Source organism: Pipra filicauda, unplaced genomic scaffold (assembly GCF_003945595.2).
Source record: "Pipra filicauda isolate LSUMZ 115617 unplaced genomic scaffold, ASM394559v2 scaffold5_size6683894_pilon, whole genome shotgun sequence".
NCBI classification, from domain to species: domain Eukaryota; kingdom Metazoa; phylum Chordata; class Aves; order Passeriformes; family Pipridae; genus Pipra; species Pipra filicauda.
The window spans coordinates 5,846,775-5,870,123 of NW_024104754.1; the positions used below are offsets into that span (position 1 = coordinate 5,846,775).

At 39.2% G+C, this 23,349-nt stretch overlaps 1 protein-coding gene across 1 annotated transcript in view; it reads left to right on the forward strand.

Moving 5' to 3' along the window:
* Positions 1–8,436: 8,436 nt before the first annotated feature.
* Positions 8,437–23,349, forward strand: part of PPP1R1C (protein phosphatase 1 regulatory inhibitor subunit 1C) — a 51,564-nt gene continuing 36,651 nt past the window's right edge. Inside the window, 3 exon segments of the mRNA XM_027731561.2 lie at positions 8,437–8,538; positions 8,541–8,687; positions 10,976–11,036. Of these exon segments, the coding sequence (XP_027587362.2) occupies positions 8,437–8,538; positions 8,541–8,687; positions 10,976–11,036 (310 nt within the window).

Below are 23,349 nucleotides of genomic sequence, written 5' to 3' on the forward strand. Positions count from 1 at the left end.
TTGTGGGAGACTTTAACTTGCTGGATGTCTGCTGGAAACTCAACACAGTGGAGAGGAGGCAATGTAAGAGATTCCTGGAGTGTGTGGAAGATAACTTCCTGATACAGCTGGTAAGTGAGCCTACCGGGGGAGGGTGTGACCCATTAGACTTGCTGTTTACAAACAGAGAAGGGCTGATGAGAGATGTGGTGGTCGAAGGCTGTCTTAGGCACAGCAACCACAAAATGATATAGTTTTTGATTCTTGGTGAAGTAAAGAGGGGCAGAGGGGGATTTAACAAAACCTCTACCTTGGACTTCCAGGGGATGGACTTCGGCCTGTCCAGGATACTGGTTCAGATAGTCCCTTGGGAAACAGTCCTTAATAACAAAGGGGTCCAGGAAGGCTGAACATTCTTTAAAAAAGAAATCTTAAAAGTGCAGGAGCAGGTCATCCTCATGTGCAGAAAGACAAGCCAGCAGGGAAGAAAACAGATCTGGCTGAACAGAGAACTTTTGCTGGAACTCGGGAAAAAAGAGAACCTTTGGAAGAAGGAGCAGGCAACTCAAGGAGAGTACAAGGCTGTCATTAGGTCATGTGGAGAGAAAATTAGAAGGCAAAGTCTCAGCTAGAACTCAATCTGACCATTGCTGTGAAAGATAGTTAAAAGTTTTTATAAATGTATTAACAACGAAAGGAGAGTAATGGAAAATCTCCATCCTTTATTAGACTCAGTGGGAAACATTTTCACCAAGGATGAGGAAAAAGCTAAGGTACTTAATGGCTTCTTTCCCTCAGTCTTTAACAGAAAGACCAGTAATCCTCAGAGAACCAGCCCCCTGAGCTGGTAGACAAGGACAGGGAGCAAAATAAACCCACTGCAATCCAGGAGAAAGTACTTAGTGACTTGTTGAGCCACATAGGCAGTCGAGTTTATGGGACTGGATGGGATTCACCCGAGGGTACTGAGGGAGCTGGCAGAGGAGTTTACCAAGCCACTCGCCACTCTCCGTCATTTATCATCAGTTCTGGTTAAGCAGAAAAGTCCCAGACAGCTGGAGACTGGCCAGTGTGACACCCATCTACAAGAGGGGTCTGAAGGAGGATCCTGGGAACTGTGGGCCTGTCAGCCTGACCTCAGTGGTGGAGAAGGTTATGGAACAGATCATCTCGAGTGCAGTCACATCACATATGGGACAACCAGAGGATCAGACCCAGCCCACATGGATTTAGGAGAGGTAGGTTCTGCTTAACCAACATGATCTCTTTTTAGGACCAGGTGACCTGCTGAATGGATGAGGGAAAGACTGTGGATGTAGTCAGCCTTTGATGCTGTCTCCCACAGCATTCTCCTGGAGAAGCCGGCAGCCCACAGCTTGGACAGGTGTACTCTTTGCTGGGTTAAAAACTGGCTGGATGACTGGGCCCGGAGAGTGGTGGTGAACGATGCTGCATCCAGTTGGCTGATTCTGTGACTCTATGATTCTAATATAAAGCCAAGGGCCATATTTTTGAAATCCTGAGAGCTAGCCGTTTTCTGTGGGTTGATTACAGCTACATCCCTGTTAGTACCAAGACAGAATGGTCTTTAGCCTGCTGCAGAGCTGTGTCTGTGGCACAGCTCAAATCAGGCAGAGGTTTGTGGACCTAGTTCTTGGAGGATTTTTATTTGTTTGTTTGTTTCTGTTGGTTTTGAGGTGAGTAAGCATGTTTCTAGCCCCCACTGTTGCAGTGAAAAGCTACAGACATCACCTCTGCTGAAACGTGGAGGCATCTCAGCATTCAGCAGACGGAGGCAATAGCTGGAAAGGCAGGAGCAGCCCCCCGCACCATTTGGGTTAGTGCTGCAATGCCTGTGAGGTACTGCTGCCACTCACCCACAGCACCCTGTGTCTGAGACCTGGAAAGGAAAGGACTGAGGATGACCACAGAGCCAGCTGCAGGGCCAGGGGTGAGTATGAAGCAGGAGAGGCTCCTGCTGCTGGTAGTTTCTGCAGCACTGTCTGGAGAGGACTGGAAGTGGCCCTGCCTCTGCCAAAAGAATTGATATGATCTTGAAGCTCTTTCAGGTACTTTTGCTGACCATGACCTTCACAGAGGGAAAGCTGCCCTGTATCTTCTTCTTTCTCTAAAACTGTGGTGTGCAAGCCCTTGACGGCCTTTATTTAGAAGGCAAGTGATGCCCAAGATGCTCCAAGCTGAGCATTTTCTCAGCACCAGTTTGCTCTGATTGCCATCTCTTTTAAGGTGACAACTTAGAGCCTTGCTGATGCAGTCCGGTCACCGATGTTCACAAGTACTACTCTGCTTGGCCTTGAGGGGCAGCATTTGTACTGCCTTTGGATTTTGTGTACTGCTGAGCAAATGGCTTACACTGGAAATACAGCATAGGTCAGAACATTTTCATTCTGTTATACCACAGGTAAATCTGTTTCAGTGAGACTGGCCACAGGAAGATCCTGTTAGGGAGAAGGAGCAAGAGCCCAATTTGGAAACTGAAGTAGTTCAAGTCATGACTAGCAGTATAAATCAAAACCATACCTAAACTACTGGAAAAATTTTGGTTTGGAGGATTTTTTCAATAGGGAACAAACCTAGAATTCTGAAACTTGGGTGACATCATAAAAAAGAATAATTGCTGATTAGATGGTTTCAGTCCAATGCAACACTTTCTTCTGAATTAAAATGATAATGTAAAAATGATACATGATTTGATTTTCAGGAAACTCAGTAATTTGACATAAAGCAAATTTACTTTGATTTTTCATATGTGATTTTAGATGTGATGGTAATCCTTCATATTCATGATGTAAAATAAAAATGCACAATATTGTTATAAAAGTTGCAAAAATAGAAGACAAGACAATTTAAAAAAATGAAAATCACTTGATAGTTTGATATAGCTTGTATAGGTGATTCTGCATAGATGCTTGCTGAGTGATGGGTGAATATACACAGAAACATTTTTTTCTTTCATTGTCAGGATAAAAGGAGAAAGCCTGGACAACAGTTAAGTAATGAAAAGGTAGCAATGAGAGAGCAGCACAATGAAAAGCCACAGTTGCCTCAATGAGTGAGTAGCTGTTCTGCTTCCTATGAAATCTGTGAATTGTGGTAACCCTTGGCTCCTGGCTTGTCTTACTTGTGGAGCAATCCTTTCCTGATGCACACAATACCTGTATAGGAAATAACAAACAACTGTGCCTCAGCCACCTTCTCCAGGTCACCAAAACCCAGATACTGTCCTCCAGGTGTGCCAGGGATACACGTCCAGCTGGCTCAGTACCTCCCTTTCAGATGCTGCAGGCAGGATCTTGAGGTTTGCTGTGACTTCTTTAGGTTTAGCATGTCCTCAGAGGGAGAGGAGAAGGCTAGAAATAAGGCACATCTGAAGAGTCTCAAAATCAAAAATGAGAATTTTAAAAACATGTTCTGAATTTGGCATATTGAGCTTTTATAGCCAGTTGATGACTTTTCATTTTCAGACTGCTGGTGTGTGTTCACACAGGAGTTTTATAACTCAGATGCTGAAACTGTGAAAGTTCATTCGTTTGTCATCATCTCTGTGTTCTATATTTTAACTTCTGTTTAAAAAAAAATTACAGTAACAACTAATTTTATATAATTGTTTAATTCAGTTGTGTAGTCAGTTTTTGCATTAAAGATTTCATATGGAAATAACACAATATAATTTAATTCTAAAACCTATATACACTGCCTGCACTTCTGTTTATTGAAAAATGTATTAGACATACCCTATTCTTGGTAAGGAAGCAATTTCTAGCATATCTTTCTGCTGAAATACCTTCCTAAAACCAGTACCAGAATTTTGGTTTCTGCACTATTGAACTGTAGTCTATATTACACATGGATCTTTTGACCGTCTAATCAGATTATGTTCCATTAATCCAACTCATTTCCTATATTTTGGAGGTGTGTATTCTACTGATGGTAGTGGATAGGACCTTACAGTAAATGTTTGTACATTACTTGAAAGTCTGGAGAGCTGTGAGTTTCAGAGGAAGACAGGAATAGACAGTATCAGTTCTTATGTGCTTGGATAAAGTTACTTTAAACTGATTCTGATTAAAACTTACTGCTAAGAAATTATTATCTTAGCTAAAGAGATTGTATAAATAAAAATAGTTGTATTTTTTTACTTATCTAAGCTTTACATATCCACATATATAGTTAGTACATTAACAAGTCCAAGCCTTATGTTCTATGGATGAGAACTGGTGATGGAAATTTGAGTTAGGCTATTATCAGGCCATCAGTTCTCACTGAATGTCCCACTGACTTGGTCACTGCTTGACAAGACTTTCTGTTATTCTTTTTGTCTTGCCTGTGGCAACACTTAGTACTCATGAGGCAGATGTGATCTGCTCTGTGTTCTCCCAACCTTGCAGATTTTAAATTCTTTGCATTTTCTGTACATAAATAGCAGACTGTGTTTCCAGCAGCTCAGTGGGAGTCACCTTGTTTGCAATGTCTGTATTTAGCTGGTTTGAACAGAAAATTTTAGGGTCATTTTGAATATCTTATTTTTTGTTCTTGGAAGTCTTGCATCTGATTTTAGCACCTGTGAACAATGCACAGTGCAGAGCCCCAACAGGAAAACCGGTCCATGAAGAGTTATGGTGTGCACAGCAAAGACAACGTACGTCTCTTCTGCTCATGACCAACACCAAGAGCTGTAAAGCTGATGCTTCTGTACAGACAAAGGCAGGGAAGAAAGTTTATTAGAAAAAGGCAGAAGGAAGGGGCACACTGAGGTCCTTTTGGCTGCAACAGAAAACCAATGTGCTCTGCAGCATTTCTCCCCCAGTGCTGCTGGAGCTGCCCAGGAAAGCTGAAGTGCCCAAGGAATGCACAAATCAACATATCTTTGTTAGGGCTCTCACATATCAGTGACTACAGTGGGGATTAAAGCTGTATCCTAAGAGATGCACTGGAAGAAGTGCCACTTTCAAGCTGAATCCTTGCTCTGAAAAGGCAGCCTAGTAGATCAGGGTACTGTAACTTAGTGCTTCTCTGCATCTGCCCTGGTGAAATTAGGAGCCAAATCCTTAAATATGTTGGCTTTACAATGAACTCCAGGTTTCCTCTCCTCTTGAGAGTGATGCTGCAGTAGATCCCTGACCACACCAGAGAAGATGAGGTAACGCAGCCACAACAGAAATTGTGTAAGGAGAGTGCAGGACAGACACCCTTGAATTCCCATCTCAGCAGCCTTGTCTTTGACTGGAAACAAGATATAAACCTCTCCTAGGACAACAGAGGAAATACCTCAAGCAGGAACTATGCTGTGAGTGCTCTGATAGCTCATCACTACAGTAGGATATATTAAAAGGCCGTGCCTCATGCTAGAACTTAGTGAATGACATAGGAAGGAAAGATCTTGCACAGTTATTATTATTTTTAATTCCATTATAGTTTTAGCTGAATCATGAAGGCATTTGAAACATTATGGGGAGTGCACTAAAAACAGAAGATGAGCTAAAAGGACTTGGCAGTGCTTAAATGTGTTTCAGCTCTTTCCCAGACTGTGATGCAGTCTATAGAAAATGCAAACACACTTTGCCCGGAGACTTCTAGTGCTGCAAATTAGGTGTAAGAGTGAGCCGAGGTAGTAATCCTGTAATGCTGTATCTGAGTGCTCTCTGAAATGTACCTTTTATACTATTTTAAAAATACTTTTATTGTTATAATGCATGTGAAGATTGTTGGGCAGCCAGCTCCAAATAGGCACAGAGAGGGGAGGTGCAGGAAGCAAATATCTCCACATCACATTGCTGGTGGGCCTCTCTCCCAGACATAGCAGCCCCATTAAGGATTTGTCCTTGTGTCTTGTTCTGTCTTGTTTTCTGGCTCCCTTTGAAACCTGCCAGGAAGTAGTTTTGTTGGTTTGTTTCTTCATAAGATTGTTTAACTTTTTCCTCATATACCATTGATAGCAATGCATTTGAGACATAATTCCTTTAGATAGCAAAGTCCAGCAATCTAGAGCTGAAATGCACCACCATAATTCTTTGAGCATTTAATGTTTTAGTAAATTTTCGCTCTCTGAATGTTTTTTTTCAAACTATTTTATCATTAAAGTAAGAAACTTTAAGCCTTTGAAATAATTATAGCTCCTGTAATCAGTAACATATACTATAATTGTAATTGCACAATTTAATACATGAAATTTCAGAGATAGCTAGAATAGATATTTTATGGCAAACAGGTTTTTTTATAGAGAAACTTGACATTTAAAATATGTCATTTATTAATATATATAGTAGCAAAGCAGCTGGAAAACATTTTTCTCACATTATCTGAGACTGAGAAAACAAAAATCATTTTCTTTTAAGTATGAAAATTCGAGAGGAAAGCCACAACTTCAGATCCCTGTTTATGTCCTTCCTTCCCCCCCCCCCTCCCCCTTGTAACCCTGTATGTATGTATATATCCCTGGTATGTATGTGTGTATATATCCCTGGTATGTCTGAAGCTGTCACTGAAGATAACAGCATGTCTGCTCATGAAGGACTTGTGAAACTGGATAATTAGACTGTCCTGAAAACAACTCTCTAATTGTCCTTAGTGAAAGCAGCATCTGCCTCTCTAACATCAGTGTCTTAGCCTTAGTTGTGCCAGCAGAACTGCTGCAATTGCACTTTGGCTCTAATTGTCTGTGGAAGTCTACAAAGCAAATTATGTTTTGTCTTTGTGGGAGTAGTGAAGGCTTAAAAATGATCATACAAAACACTGAACATCAGTATTCTGTGCATCTCTTTCCTTTGTTTTGGTAAATGAAAGTGAGCATTTCACCTTAGCACCAAAAATATTCAGACTGAGAGGGCCCAGAATAACCTGATCTTGGGCTCTGCTTCTAGCAGCAGGAGGGACCAGGTATCTCCAGAAGGCCCCCACCAAGAAGACTCTTCTGTGATTCTACAATTCTAAGTTAATGCCAACTAAAACTATCACAAGAAATCAAACAGGAAAGTTGCTAGCTACTTGCTGTCAGCTGGAAACCACTGCAGTTTTGATTTGAATGAAGAGGGAAATTTCAACCCTCACTGAGAATTATTTTTGATCCCTGAGCCAACTGGATCCTTCATTTTTAGTGTATCCTCACCTCCTGATCTTTATCAGGTCCTTCATAAAGCAGCTTCCTAGTGTGCTTACCTCTGCTCAGAAATGCCCCTGTGTTCCAGTAATGTGTCACAGTTTTCATTTGTAAAAATCAAAGCCAAGCAAGTATTCCATCCCTGACTGGCTGGTTTTTTCTGCTGTGTATGGCCAGAGCATTATTCTTATCCACGATTCTTGCTCTTTCCCTGCCTCCTTCGCTGGCACAGGTGGAAAAGTACTCAGTGACTGAATAAGCTTGTGGTGAGCTGTGAAAATCCTTAGTGCTCTCAGTGGCTTGAGGAAAGAACACATTTGCAAATTCCTCTGACTTTTACAAAGGGGTAGGTTAAGCCAGTGGTTGCTGTGTATCATTTCACACACTTCTTTTGAATTAACACAAAATGACAAGTGAAAATAATTATATTCACAAGAGAGTACTATTGATATGATTGACCAAATTATTTTTCTGGTCTTGGAAGAAGGCACAGATTTTGTACCCTGAAGTAGTATTTGGCCTCTGAATTTTAACCACCTAAAAGTGAGGTAACTAGAATCATCTTTCCTTTTGCTAAAGTTAATGGAGAAAAAGTGTAATCTCGAGTAAACACTATATCCTGCTTAAGTAGGATAGAATTAAATGCCCATTGATATGCTTAGCATGAGGGAACTGAGACAGCTGGCTTAAATGTGGATGTTCTCAGTATCTGGAGTCATGCAAAATGAAGCCCACCAAAAGAAATCACAGTCTAAATCTGCAAACCCAACCTGAGGTGCAAACCTTCTTAGCACACCAGAGAAGCTTCATGAAGGTGTGGGCATCTGCGTAGCATCATCATCAAAAAATCTTCCTATAAGATTTAGAAGATTCTAAACCTATCAGATTTAAAAAGGATTTCAAAGATCAAAGGCAACTGTTTGATACATGAGAAGAGGAGAGCAGTTCTGGCATACTGTAACAGAGATCGAATTATTGCATCCACCCCTCCTGCTACCTCCACCCCCAAAATCTGAAAACTTCCTGATTTGTGTTCATCAATAATTAAGAGCCCATCAGCAATACTCAGAGGGAGCTTGCATTGCACTTCTGAGCAGCCAGTTAGTAATATATGGTGGAGAGATCCTCTTTTTCAAATCCCAGGGCTCCAGGCCATGCAATGCTAGTATTGCATTTTCAATTAGCTTCTGAGTGAATGCTTGGCATATGTAGAAGTGAGCTGGTACACAATTAGCTTATTGTTCCTTTCAGCTTTCTGCTGAGAGGATCTGAAGGACTGCTGAAGAGAGGGGAGAGGGGAAAAAAAAAAGAAAATAGCCAAGCTAGTGGCATCTCTGTGGATGTGGAATAAGGGAGTTGCTCGACTCACGCAGACTCCCGAGCTAAGTCGGGAGTTACAGCTGTTACTGCAGAGCACTCAGCCTGGCTGTGGGGAGGGCGCCTGGGGAAAGGGGCAGACCCAGTCTCAAGCTCCAGGCTCTTCTCTCGTCTGACTCACCGCAGCATCACAATGGAGCCCAACAGTCCCAAAAAAATACAGTTTGCTGTGCCCTTGTTTCAGAGTCAAATAGATCCCGAGGCAGCTGAGCAGGTAAGGAAGACGAGTTTCTTTCACTGTTTTGAGGGAAGGGGGTAGGAATGGGGGCAAGATGTGGGGTGAGAACAGGTAATACTTGTTGCCTAAATGGTTTTCTAACTTATATTAGTGAAACTGTAGATTAAATGCTCTGGAGGTTGTAGCAATGTCTAGGTATACCTAAAGAGGGAGAAGGATATGTCCTCTAGCCAGAATATGGCTTCTATAACTTGGGTAGGTTTATTCAGTATATATTTATTGTGCTTTTCTGTAACTGCGCTTGTACCCTAATACATACACTTCAGAGGAATACACATTCTCAACAAATCAAGTATATTATTTGTACATAAAGCAAAACATGAAGCTGATAATAGGTACCTAACAGAAATATTGGGTAGAAGACATCTTATTTCCCATTTATTTTACATGAGAAAATACTAGTTATGTTTTACACTATAGCCATCACTTCAGTTACTTCCCATATATCTCATTTTTATATAGTCTTCTTTTTGTCATTCTTACAGTGGTTTACATGTTTGAAAAATATACACGTATAGAAATATGCCTGACTTTTGTCCACTGGAATGATGCATGTGCTATTTTAGGTTTTGACTCACTCCCAAAACACACACATAATGTATATATGTGTAGCAATACAGACATCTAAGGAGAAAATGATACCTATTACTGTGTACGGATGTGCATAGATGTGCATAAAAAGAGTCACAGGGAGTCTTGTGAGAAAAACGGGATAAATCCTAATTAGGTGACCCAATACATTTCTCTCAGTGCAACTCATTCTCAGCATTTGCTTCTATTTGGGTAAGTCTAGTTTTAGATGATACCAGGGGAATATTATAACCTTGACCGTTCCATTCCATTAGCTATGAAATTCTTTATACCTTTAGGACAGGTATCTGATTTCCTGAATATTCTGATGTCATGTCTCTTGAAAGGAAGACACCTTTGCCAGAAAACAATGAGTTTTGAGTGACCACTGAATGCAGAAATATTAGAAGGGTGCAGAAGAGAATTGCTGCAGGTCTTCATTTTGCCCATAGGTACTTCTGAGATGCAAAATGTCCATGCTTTATTGAACAGTTCTGCAATGAATTCAAGCAGAATGTGTTTTGGTATTTTTCTGAAATCTATGAGAACCATAGGATTAGGATTTCCTGGAATTCCCATGGCTTTTGAAATGCGGTGGCCCAAATTCTGCCTGGTATTTATGAGCAGTCCTTTTTTTTGTGTGTGTGTTGTGAGTTTAGTTCCAAGTGTGATACAGTTTCACTGTGGCCGTATGATGAAATTAAAATGGTAAATTCTGCTGTCAGCTACAGTTATGTTAATCTGGAATAAACCCATTAACCCTGATTGATGTAATTTTCCACTTACACCTCTGAAAGCAAAATTTGAATCCAACTAAATACAGATGTTGGATCAGCAAATAAAAAAGAACAAATGCATTGACATTGAGGTTTCGTGTCAGAATGGTTTCTATCTTAAATACTCTTGGTCCCTCTCTTAAATTCAATAGAATATCAAGCCTGGAGGCCTTAGTGAAACAACAAAAAGCTTTCAGTGCAAATGTGTGCATTATAGGAGGGTAGTCCAATACCATGCAGTTCAGCCACTGTTAATGGAACAAAAGTAGTTACCCAGATAAACTCTGAATACGAAAAATTTCATACAATTCAGGATTATATATCGGTATGTAAAGATCTGCTGTATAGTGCTTTTCGGAAATACTCTTTTGAAAGTCTTAAATACTGGAGTTTTTTTAGTTAAAGAACAGTAGTAACACCTCTGGTCACACTTTAGAAATATAAATTCATTGCAAGGCATACCTGTAATATCAACTCAGAAGTGCACTTGCAAAATATTACTAATTATTACTTGTGAGAACTGTGACAGCACTAGGGATTTGCACATACAAACTCACAAACTACTGCAATCATCTTCCTGACACAAAGCTAAATGTCAATATTTTAAGATATGACTGATATTTGTCAGCAATACATGTCCAAAAACTTAACTCAAGATGATTACAAATCCTAAAGGTATTTTGGAAAGCTCTCCCCATGCCTTTGCTCTGCCCGTACAAGCAAGAGCATGACCCGGATCACTGTCAGACCACACAAACTGTCAGAAAGACAGTGAAGTGCTGCTGTTCTTTAAATAGTTTCTTTTGTAACTTTGCCTGGTCTATGCTCAGGAGAACACTAGATGGATTTTTTGCTTTGCTTTGTGTGCGGGGCAGTCGATGGACCCTAATGACTCTCCTTGGTTTACACCTGTTACAGATCAGGAAAAGAAGGCCTACACCAGCATCACTCGTCATCATGAATGAACATGTGCCTCCAGGTAGGTGCCAACATACCTTCTAGATCACTGAACTTGTATGCACAGGATTGTCTGCAAACTGGTTTTATTAACTACATGATTTTAAAAATACGTCATTAATGTCGCAGCACTAAATATCAGATAAAGATCTTAGGACTGTTTGGAGTAAACCCCATGTGTAATTCCTGGCCTTCAGATAATGTCAATATTTTCACAATTTTATACTCCATGTAAATGTTTTGTTATATGTACAAAGAGAATTACTATGACCCAGATCCAGCACTTCCATCCACAAACATTTTCTTTCCTTGGGCGGAGGATTTGGAGACCTACAAAGTCCAATCTCTAGAGATGCCAGGGTAGTTCCAGGGCTAATTCAGCCAAGGGAATTGCTTCTATGAAACAGGTTCTTTTCTAGTTTTCTGATGAAACATATAATGTGTGTTTTCATTATTCCTGTTCAACTGCAAATACATTATATTCATCCAAGACTCCCCCCAGAAAACTTTCGATGGGATGACTTGAGATTGCAACATACTTTGTCACATAAATGTGACTTCAGAAAAATTCTTTAATAAGCTATTTAGGCAGTATTATAAGCAAAAAAGCTCCGCAAAAATGGAAAAATCCCTACCATATAATCCCTTTGAAACACAGTGCCTACTTTATATCAAATTTTTCCTTTGTAGTGGTCTGCAACATTTTTTCCTGTCTTATCTCTCAATCACCTGATTCTCTTTTTAAAACTGGTTCAGGCTTTTTCTCACTGATGTGTCTCTAAGACCATTACTGTGTGCCCTGGCACCTCAGTGAAACAAAACCGTCTTAGGTCTTTCAGGATCTCCACTTGTTTCACTGTACCGCAGGTCCTCAGGTCTGATCAACATCACCAGTAGCTGAAATTCCTCAGAAACATACAGATAGAAGTATTCTGAGAGCCTGACTCTTGGAGTTGAGGTCATTGCAGTTCAGCACACAGATCAGGGAAGTTCAAGCATGTCATATTGTTAAGGTTATCTTCTGACACTGAGAGTGACCCATGTAACCCCAATCTCAGTTTGGAGAGTAGCTTTCTGGCCTGAATTTCAGGCAGTTCAGCTCTCAGTAACGGTGCATGAAAAATCTGCCTTACACTGACTTTCCTTACCCTAATGGGATCTACAGTGTCTATGTTGCTAGGACTTTATTTAAAACAAATTCACCTTGACTGTTAATCTCTTTTGCAATTCACCTTGTACACTTTGTACCATCACATTTCCTTTTATAAACAGATACTTGGTACAATACCAAATCAAAACCAAACAGATAATAAGAACTCTTTAATTTACGGGAAATTTTACTTTAAACAAAGTGGTCCATGTCTGTTATCACCTTTCCTGCAATGTTCATAATAAATCTTTAAATAAATCATTTTTATTATGAGTCAGGATTGCTGTAAGTCTCAGTCAACTTCCATACAAGCCCAACTTAGTATTCATCTTCACTTATTTATATTTATTAATTTAGATATTATCCACTCTTTCAGGATACTGGGAACTAATCTTAATGATGTTATTCTTTGGTTATATTATAATCTTGCCCTATTTTTAAAATTTTATATAAAGTCAGATAAAAATAAAACTTTAACAGCAGCTCCATTTTCCTGTCCTTCACTGCACGGTTCATGCATGAGCACCTACATGGGTATTTCCATGTGGTGAGCTTGATATGGGCGAGTGTTTTGAATAGGTTGTGTGGAGATGGTTGTGTAAACCTGCTGAATACAAGGATTGTAAAGCCAGGTTGGAAAGGCAGACAATAGATTTACAATGGAAGTGCAAATGCTAAAAAAATCCTTATGGTCTCGATCTTGCAAGGTACTGTACAGCTTCTGAAATTATTGTATACGTTCAAATTTCCAAGTCAGCTAGTCCTAGGAGTTCTTGACACCTTGCTGATTTAACCCCAAAATGCTGATCAGTTATTGGATTTTGAATAGAATTCAGTGAGATGCTAAATGCAATTTGTCTCCAAAAATAGTAAATTAATCACTACACATGTTTGCAGGTAATAAAAGAATAATAATAGTAAGGCTGCTAACCTGACACTCAAAAAAATTGCTTTAGAAGCATTCCCTAGATCAGTGGCAAAACTGAGCAGCATAGAATTCCAGTGATACTGTCAAACTCACCTTTTTTAATTAGAGCTGGGCTAAACTAGAATCCTGTCTCTTGGATTTTACGCACTGGAGTACTCTACTTCCTTCATTAGGAGCAAACAGCTAGTGAAGGATATGCTTCCAAGAGTTTGAAATGTGTGTCCTAATGCAATTCTAAATGTTTGGATACCCCAGAAGAGTTTACTCTAATTATCTAAACTTTTTTTTGAAAAACAGAGACAGGCATTTTCTAAGAATCAGACTTTTCTATAGCTTTTTGTTACAGCTGCTTCTGATTGCAGCAGGAAAAAAAGCAGCATTTTTGGTGGTATTCTGATCTAGATGTGGATCCATCTGGAAACCAGAAGGCAGTAAAATGTGTTTGGACATTTCAGAATTTCATAATAAATTCAGTTTGCATTCTTCTGTACAAAGATCTAAAAGTTGTTTTCTACTGAGTCTTCCCATCCATCCCTGATATCTGCTACAGCTTTGACAGGAATATGTCTTCACCGACTTAGGTCAGGTCAGTTGTGCTATAAAGTGAAGATGGAATATCTACTAAGGCTACATCATTTTAAACTAATGACATGTACTCAAAAATTATAAGAAGAGTCTGCTTGACTTCCTTGCTTCCAAAGAAACAGTGTTAGACTACACCAAATGATTTAAAGGCAGGTGATATATGTGACTACAGGAGTTAATATCCAGCCTGTAGCATCATTTAATGTTGCATTTTCTGATGTTCACTCCGATTGGTGTAAAATATAATTACAATCAAAGTCAACAAAAGAGAAATTTGAATTGCAGCAGTAACAGTGATTGCAGTAGACAGTGTGTTTGTGAAGCAACAGACTCTTTAGGGATGGTCCTGTGCAGCACTAAGAGTTGGACTCGATGGTCCTTGTGGGTCCCTTCCAACTCAGTATATCCTGTGACTCTGTGACAGCAGTAAATAAACTCTTAACTCTTTCGGTAAGTGCTCTGTAAAGAGCTCTTTGATGGGTTGTGCCACATCTGAGCAGAGAAGCTAGCACTAGCAAACTGAGATTCGAATTATGAAGTTGCTTAAATCTATTGTGCTTCAGTTGCTATCAATGGAGCTATGTTTTCTGAGCATCTGATGTTTGATTTCATAATATCTAATCAGTTTTACTTTTATTTGACATTATAAGACTGTTTTACTATCTGTGAAAGCAAAGACAAGTATAAGGTGATGGAACAACAAAAATGAGCAGCATCTCATCCTGTGCAGGATGCTGCATGTGTTACTGGGGTAACCCACTCATATTATGCTATAGTCAGAGTTGCTTCATGTCTGCCTTTTATAAAAGGGACATAAACACGTTTAGTTTTAAAGACATATTTAACTATTATGCTGCATGAGAATTTAATTCAAAAGTTGTTAAAGATCTCCTGCTTCATATTTCTCTTGCAATATCATTGGAGCCAACAGAAACTGAATATCACCATACCCTAAAAGCAACCTTTTCTGTACATGCATAACCTCCTGTCTCCTTACCAAACATAGCAGGATATATATGAAAATCAATTCTTATTATCTGAAATAAAAGTCTGACCATGCTTTAAGCTAGCAGAATATCATACTGCAATGGTTCAAGAAAAAGCTGGTGGCAAAGTGGAGAAGTGAAAGCATGTCAGACCACAACTCAGGTTTAATACCATTAGGGCTCACTTTGATCAGAAAACAATGCCAGTGTTCCTGTACAGACTGGCTTTGTCACAGGGCCAACACAAGATCAAACAGTCTGGCTGGCAAAGACTGTTCAACTTGTGTCAAAGTGTTCAGTCTTCTTGAAGCATTAGAATATGGGTAAACATTAGGATAAACTTCTGTGTTTCTAAATTTTCTACATATTTGCTGTTTCCATCTCTCACTTCTACTTTGTTGCCTCTTTTGGCTTCCTTGCCTGTAATGTAAATGTTACTCAGTTTTTGGAAATAAGAAAAACGTAGTAACATGTTTTGATATCATTTCTCCAGTGCTGCCTTTTTGCATTTTACAAATCTCATTTCAAGGCAGAAATGGTATACTATCAGTGCAAAAGCAATATAAAACAACTCAGTACCTCTGAGATTACTGAACACTGGAAATCATAACTTGAAGAAAAGCAAGCTGTACCTGTCTTCAAACAAGGAACATGCTTGCAGCTTATCTTTTGGCATTAGCAGGTTTGCTTTCTTGTTCCTAGCTGATTTTCCATTATCCAGAAAGAGATTCACGCCTTTCAGATTACTGCCATTTCCCCAGAGATCTGCTGAGATGCTTCATGAGCAGCCTGAGTATTTAGTGCAGTAGCAAACAACACAGCCGGGTGGGTGGTAGAAAGAAAAACTGTCCTTACACCTGTGTCAATTCCATGATAACCCAAGTAGTTAAGGTTTATATACTAAATTGGTTTTAGGCACTCCTGGACTTTCCCTGCACAATAAATCTCATTACCACATACAGATGTGCTTTCCTGGTGATGCAAACTGTGCCAGAACCACATCCTTGAGGGGATAAATGTGATATGCTTTGCACAACAGTAATGTTTGTGAGTAATATAGTTAGATAATGCTTCTAGGTGAATACATATGTTTGTTTTATATATAATGGTCACATGTTTTTTTTTCTCCCAAGAAAAAATAAACTGTGGTCAAAAAAGACCAACTATGTAAGAGGCAGCTGTTTCTGGGCATTGTCAAGCAGTTCGGTTATATTTTCTCAGGGAAAAATCTCACTGAAACTTGAATCAGCAGAGAACTCTTGGTCTCAGAGTTCATGAAAACCGATATGTTTTTCCAAAGCTTGAGATTCTGGTAGGACATACTGCTTACTTTGGTTCAAGAACTAGAAAGTGAGTGAGCCAAATAGCAGCTGTTTTCAATTGCAAATTTAGGCTTCTAATGTGGTAATAAAGCATTCAGAAAAGCAGTACATTAATAAAAACTGTCATTAACTGTATTTTTTTTTTGTCAAAATAGCTGGTCTTTCTATATGCTAAATAAGTATACCATTTAAGTATGCTGTCTCTTTTTATATCAGTCTAGGAGTTTGTAGAGGTATGCAATAAGCAATGAAAAACATTTGTGTCCCCTCACACCAGAAGACTGGTATAGCTCAGAGCACCTTACCAATGCCACCAGGATGTTCAGAGTTCAGACACTACTTGTCAGGGCAGCGTTCTTTCAGCCTGTGCTGGAAAGGACTATCTGACATAATGAAACAATGAAATATATAAAACAAACATTGCATAATACTTGGTGACAGGTCATAGGGATTCCAGAACAGATATGAAAATGTCTGTGCTTGAAAATATCCTGCTGTTTGCAGGCTGATGTGTGACTACAAATGTTCAGTGGCAAACTACATCCCTTTTTCTTACCTATATACACTGTGCTCAGATGCTCTTTCATTTGGGTTACTCTGAGTTTACTCTGCAGTTCAGGCTCACAGAAGTGTCTGGGACAGCCACAGCAAAAGTTCCTTGCATGTATCAGTGGGAGTACAGACTCCATGAAAAAAAAGAAAAGTACAAGGACTTTAAAAAAAAGAAAAAGAAAACAGTCAGGAACCTGTGCTTGAGCTGTTCTTAATGCAGCCCAGAAGAAATGGCTCACAGGTTCCAGAAAGAAATAATTAATTTTAAAAAAAGTTTTCCTTAGCATCACTCGTGAAAATGCTCCATTTCATGAATATGCTCCATTTTCATGACAGAGTGAGGATTTTATATGTCACTGTCACCACCTGTCAAAAGAGCTGTCAGGCTTCCTTCAGTACAGTAAGAAGAGCAGGCTGGAGGACAAGGCTTGACTTGGTTGGGATGCACTGGGCACTGCTTGGCTTAAACTAAAGATTATCACCAAAGCAGCCAGCTATGTTTTCACCATTTTCAAGGGCATAAACACATTCATTCACAAATAGAAACATTCCCTGGGATTATTTTGGTCATTTTGTTAACAACATAGTGTGAAACAAAGGAAACGGACTATTTCATATAGTACCAGAGTCTGGACTGTCTCTAGTCAATAAGCAGTGCTTTAACGAGGAGAAGGGTCTGACAGCTACTCAGAGAAAGTCAAAACAAAAAGATGTTTTATGTATTCGGGTCAAAATTGGCTTATTTTACTTAATTTTCATGTTTATTTTTATCCATGCTTCCTTCATTTTCAGTGTTTATTGACGACTGCACAGGTACATTTTACATGACATATAGCCTGTATGAGCTTGGTTGCTTCTACTAGCTGGCTAGTGAAAACAAGCATGAGTCCCTCCTGTTCACGGGAGTCCAGCATCCCTCTGTGAGACAGGGCAGTGCAGGGTGCAAACACTGCCTGAGTAAACTCTGGTGAATCGAAATAGAGGCTGGATATAGACAACCAGGACTCAGACTTCTGCCTAGATCAGAGAAGTGGTGCAGCTGAGAGGACATGAAACCAAAACCTAAAAGGTTTACTTGCTGCTAGTATGGGTGGAATTGCATTTAATACATTTTTCTTGTTCCAGCCTTAAATACCCAAGAGACGAAAATTGACATATATTTTTATTATCAGTGCAGCTAAGCTCCTAATGTGTACCCTTTACTTTGTTCTAAGTACCATATACTTTATTTGTTCCTCCTGTTCCCTGCTTCCTGTTGATTTTGTGTTGGAAGGGTCAATGTCCATGGAACTATCTGAAAGCAAATGAGGTATTTTTAGAGCTGAACCTTGTACTCTTCATCTATTTTCCTTGTTCCTTATACCAGATGTACCAAGTCTTCTACCCCAGGAGATTATTTGCAGATAATTTTTAATATACATGGCTTCATGTTACAGATCTCCAGCTGCTTGATCATTCAGTGTGAGGACTGATAAGCTTTTGGAATGTTTACATTTCTTATCACCTCCGTGCATATAGCATGACAGAGCTGCGCCATGTACAGGGAGTAGCAACATGCATGGCTGCCTAGCCTGGTGAGGAAGTCAGTGGGACAGATTCTGACTTTATTGCATTCATAAGGCTTAATATTTTGCTAGAGGAGCTCTTCACAGATTTGCACTGTGCCAAATGCTTATACACCTCATATGGTTTGTTTTGGTGAGAATTCTGAATCGATGGTGAGTTTTCTATTTAAAAAATGAAATACCTAGGTGTAATAACTACTTCCCAGAGTCAAAATACTTAGCTATATTTCATATATTATATATTATATGAGCATACAATTTAGGAGGTTGATGGCATTTAAAAAAAAAATTGGAGAAAATATGTCCAGTTTAGCCTGTGGTAAACGTTCTATTTCGGGGATTTTAATTTTTTTTAAAATGGTAAAAAATTTCAACTACTATTTCAAATTAAGTCCATTTAGTCATTGTAAGACAAAATGTTTTGAATAAGAATGTCAAATTAGTTTGTTTTGAGATTATGTTTAAATCATACTTCAATAATGTGCTAATACTAGGGGGGGTTATATTTTTTTATTTTACATCAGGTAATAAATTAAAATCCATTAATAAGTGTTTCAGCCTTGCTGAAGAGGGAAAAAGTACAACACAGGGTTTTTCTGACCTCTGCTATTTAGTACTTAATGCAGCACTCATTTACCATGGTGACGTGTGTGAAATAAATAGATAATGCAGACAGATGAGAACGAATCCAGCTTTTAGCAGTAACCTCATTATGTTCAGAATATTGGGAAGGGGTTGCACTTAAAGCATCAATCAAGGTAGCCCATTTATTGAGCTTTTAGAGATAAAATTTAACTCTTTATGTGGCTTAACTGAAGTTACAGCTTTACTTCAAAATACATCAAAAGTGGGAATTTAATGAATCTGGACCTAAAGCTAGCATAGACTCTAAACAAATTGAACATATCAATCATGAAAGGTTTTGCCAACTACAGAAGGGTGCAGGAACTCAGCAAGAGTGCAGGGAGGTGTAGAGCTTAGCTTTGCTCTCCCGTGAGTCTGAGCTGCCTGTGTCATCAGCTGGTAGAAACAAGATCAGTTGGACCACTCAAGTCTCTTTTTTCAGTAATCAAAGCAGTTCTAGGGTAGAATTAAGCTACATGTCTGTTGAAAGGAGCTCTGTTTTCTCCTTCTCCCCTTCAAAATGCTATTCCTGTGTCTGTATCTAAAATAATTTCTAATATTTTTCTCCAGTGGGTTTACTGGAGGATCTATCATAGCAGCAGAATGAGCACAGTGACATGCTCACTCTTTGTTCATGTTTTCCCTGGGATACCTGGCATGCAGATGTACCCCAGAGAATCGATGTCTTGGCATTATTCATTTTGTGGAACCAAACTGCACTAACAGAGTTAGCAGTGTTAAATAGAGGAAGGTGCATTGTAAAGGTTGTGTTTTTCACCTGAGGCCTTGTCCTTCGTTCTGATGAGATAAGCAGAGAAAGTCACACCAGGCAGAAAATAAACTTGAGAAAGACAAATAGGAAGTTCAATAAAGCAGTGAGCTTTACCATATAGCTACAATACAGCTTACCCTGATACCTAGACATCCCATAGCCTAAACATTTCTGCACTGAGCCTCCACCACTCAATGGCGTGTGGTGATGGTATTTCCTTCAAGTCTTTCTGAAGTTCCCTGCCATTGCTGTTCTCAGGCAGCAGTAGGAAGCAAAGATTTGAATGAATCTGTCCTGCTTTTTCTTTGACCACCACCAAACAGTAGCATCTCTAGGATCAACTGAAGCACTTGCCCCACCTTTTTGCTCTTATATTAGGATCTGCATGACAGCTACAGAATCAGGGAGCAATTTAACCTAAAAACCAGCTGTTTTGAAAGTAACATGTTTGTATTACTAAGGGTTATTTCATAACCTTTTCTGTTTGAAGTGGAATTGTAGTGATGAACCAAAAAGTGATTGGGAGTATAGGGGAGAAAAAAGAATTTTCTCTTTAAAGAATTGCGACCCAGAAGATTTTTCATCCTGACTAATATTAGGTTTTTACTGTCTGTTTTTGAAATACAGTAAGTAGTCAGCAGGGCTGTAATTGTTTAGATGTGTGCTTTCAAGCCTCTTTAAAATGCTGGTGCTGGTGCGTGACTTCAGCTTTAATGTGTACAGCATATCCCATAGGAGGGTATGGAACAGCTTATTCCACAGGAATCCCAGCAAGGTGTTTCCGATTGTGACAGTACAAATGGAGATGTATAAAACAAAACCCAGGGTCCCCTCTGTCTCTGGTGTGTAGTGAGGGTAGTAGAAATTCTGAAAAAGGCCTTTGGAAATTACAGCTGACTTATTCTGAGCTAACAATGATTGCTCTGGTCTGTTCCACCCCACTTAGTTGTGCTGAAGATGAGAATGGGATAATAAACCTCATTTTGCTGACTTTTGGAAAGCTTGGAAAACCAAACAATGAATTTACAAAACTGGTATTTGAATCTTCTTTTTGTAAAAAGGGTCCTAAACCCCAAGAACTATTATTAGTAGCTTACTTGATTCATGTGTAAGGTGATACATGTATGTGAGGAGCTTTCTGCATGTGCATTCTAACCACAAGCAGGCCATGAGCAGTTGGCCAGGACTAGCTTTACAATGCATTCTTACTGAAATCCTTGAGGTATTATTCCAAAAGGAAGGAAACTGCTAAGGCAGCACTAATAATCACTGGCTAAGGAAGAATTTTATTGTTTTGTATGTTTTCTTCTCCCCTGGCAAATGTCACTTTCCAGAATGTACAAATATAACCGTTCAGATACGATATTTTTTTAACAACTTTATGAGCTATAGCCTGCTAAGAAATGTTTGGCTGGTTTGGGTTGGTTTTTGTGGGCTTTTTTGGTTTTGGCTGCTGCTGCTTTTCATTTTAGAGCTTAGAATACTTCTACAGATCGCAGCCGAGAAAGGAACTGCTCACAGTGATAGCTATTGCAGCTGTAACACTGACACAAAGAATTTTCCATCATAATTGATTCCTGCACATGAAGTTATTAGGAAATTGTTTAAATGTATAACAAGGGATTGGCTCATACTATATTCCTGGTAAGTATGGATTTTACTTCATGATCTTTGCCTCAGTTGTGTTTAGATCTTGAGCCTCTTCACTATGTCATTTGAACACAGACTGAACCTAAAGCAAGCAAGCAGCTGTAAAGTAGCACATTACTAATACTATCCAATATTACTGATGAATTCATAACCTTGGGTAGCTGTCTTCTCAAGGTACCTGGCTTCCTTCTGTATTTGAAAATATTTAATGAACATATTAAGCCTTTTCACAAACTAGTACATTGTTGCGACTTAGTCAATGAACAAAGTAATTCCAAGCTGTTTGGGAAGTTTTTTGTGTATGAGCTTTGGGAACATTTGGTAAAATGGTAGCAATTGTGAGCAAACATTTAGCAGTCTAGCAGTATGTTTTGCTCGGGCACATTCATTTCAGACTCATGTTTCTGCTCTGAACCTATTTCTCTGAGTATTTGCTGGCAGTCACTTGACAGCTCTGGCCTTCCTCTAACCTCTCAAAACCCTTCTTTATCTTCACTGCTCTCCTATTTCCTTCATGTGAATCTTGTCTTTCACTGTCAGGTTTCAGGCCTGGTGAGATTACGCTATGAGTGTAGAAACTGCCCTTAGTCCATACAGCAAAGATGCAATCTTTATTGACGTCAGCTGTTGTGTCAGAGTAGACCCTATGTCAATGTAACCCAACAATTAGGTCAGTTTTTGTTCTGCACAGCAGGACAAACTTTGAGACACCACGTAGTGATTTACATCTACTTTGCAGTCCTTGTCCTTAGTCTTGTTCCATATCTCTGTGAAAGTCTAATATTCTTATGTTTTCTTCTAGTTCAGTTTGACCCTCCAGCACTGCCTGGGGCACCCAGAAATGATGGCTGTCAGATTCCCTTCTGGCTCATGCCAGAAAATCAGTGTCACCCTGGTTTACATCTATCTGCTGCAAGAATTAAGGGATTTTTTTCTTATATGTATTTCAATCTAAATGGGACATTTTAATCATCCTAAATAGCTATGCATAAAAGTTGTATGTAGATCATCATGTATCTTTCAAGTCTTACTTTGTTCATTTTGAGACCTGAATTTACCAGCAACCTTCCCAATAGACTAAAGATTTTAAATTTCAAATCACTAATCACAGGAGTTTTGTTCAGTTTGTCTCATTTATTTTTACTTAATTGAATTAATTAACCTGGACTTTCAATGATGTAATGGGTATTGATATGACTGTCATTACTTACTTTAGATAACAAGCAAGAGTTTTGACTAAGAGCCAGTTTATATATGGCTTAAGTTCTTTCCCAGTTGCACTAAGTCTAGAACTAATTTATTAAATGAGAAAGTAGTTTGCTTTTTTTCTCTTTTTTTCAACTCATAGGACTCATTTTGCCTGAAACAGCACTTTGCTCCCCTTATCAGCCAGCCAAGCCAGGCACTGACGAACTCCTCTTTGCCAAGGGTCAGAGCATAGCAGACACCCTAGATTTCTGGTTGAGCTTAACTTTGTTGTGCTGGAAACAGAAAGTAGTGTTTTGCTGTTAACTGGGAATGAGTAAATTTCAGGGAGCTTCGAAGCAAGGTGGAGACTAACTCTGATCTAGAGCTTCTGCCCACGGTGACACCCTGTGGTCCTACCGGACATTCCTCACTGTTTTGATGCCAGTAATCCACACTGGTCAACTGCAAATTACATGAAAAGTTTAGCTCAGAGTCATTCCTGGTAATTTAGTAAAAGATTTTTGTTTGGTCCAGAAAATGTCTCATCTGAGAGATCAAAATTTAAAAAACCCCATATTTTTACTTACATCCTCCTGGTTCCTCTTATTTAGACAGTTGTTCTTTGGAAGCTGTCTCCATTTCCTTAAGAGGATTTTGTGCTGCTTAAAAAGCAACTAGAAGAAGCCTCTTCAAGGCTAGCATTGTTTATATTGTGAATTAAAGTCAATCTGTACATTAGTTATCCAAACAGAATATTATTTCAAGCATATTTCTCCTTGGGTTGATTACTTTCTCTGGGAAGACCTGCCAGGTCCCCATATCATAGATCTAAGGCTTCACATCAGGAAGGTCTGTTCCCCATGCCTCGCTCACCTGACCTTCTCTCTTATGGAGCAGGATTGCAGAACAGGGCCTCTTGTGCTATCAGGAAGAGAAACTTCTGCACAGAAGTATTTTTTTCATGACAGGTTTTTCCACAAAGCCTGTTTTCTGTCCTGTCAGTCAAAATGAGG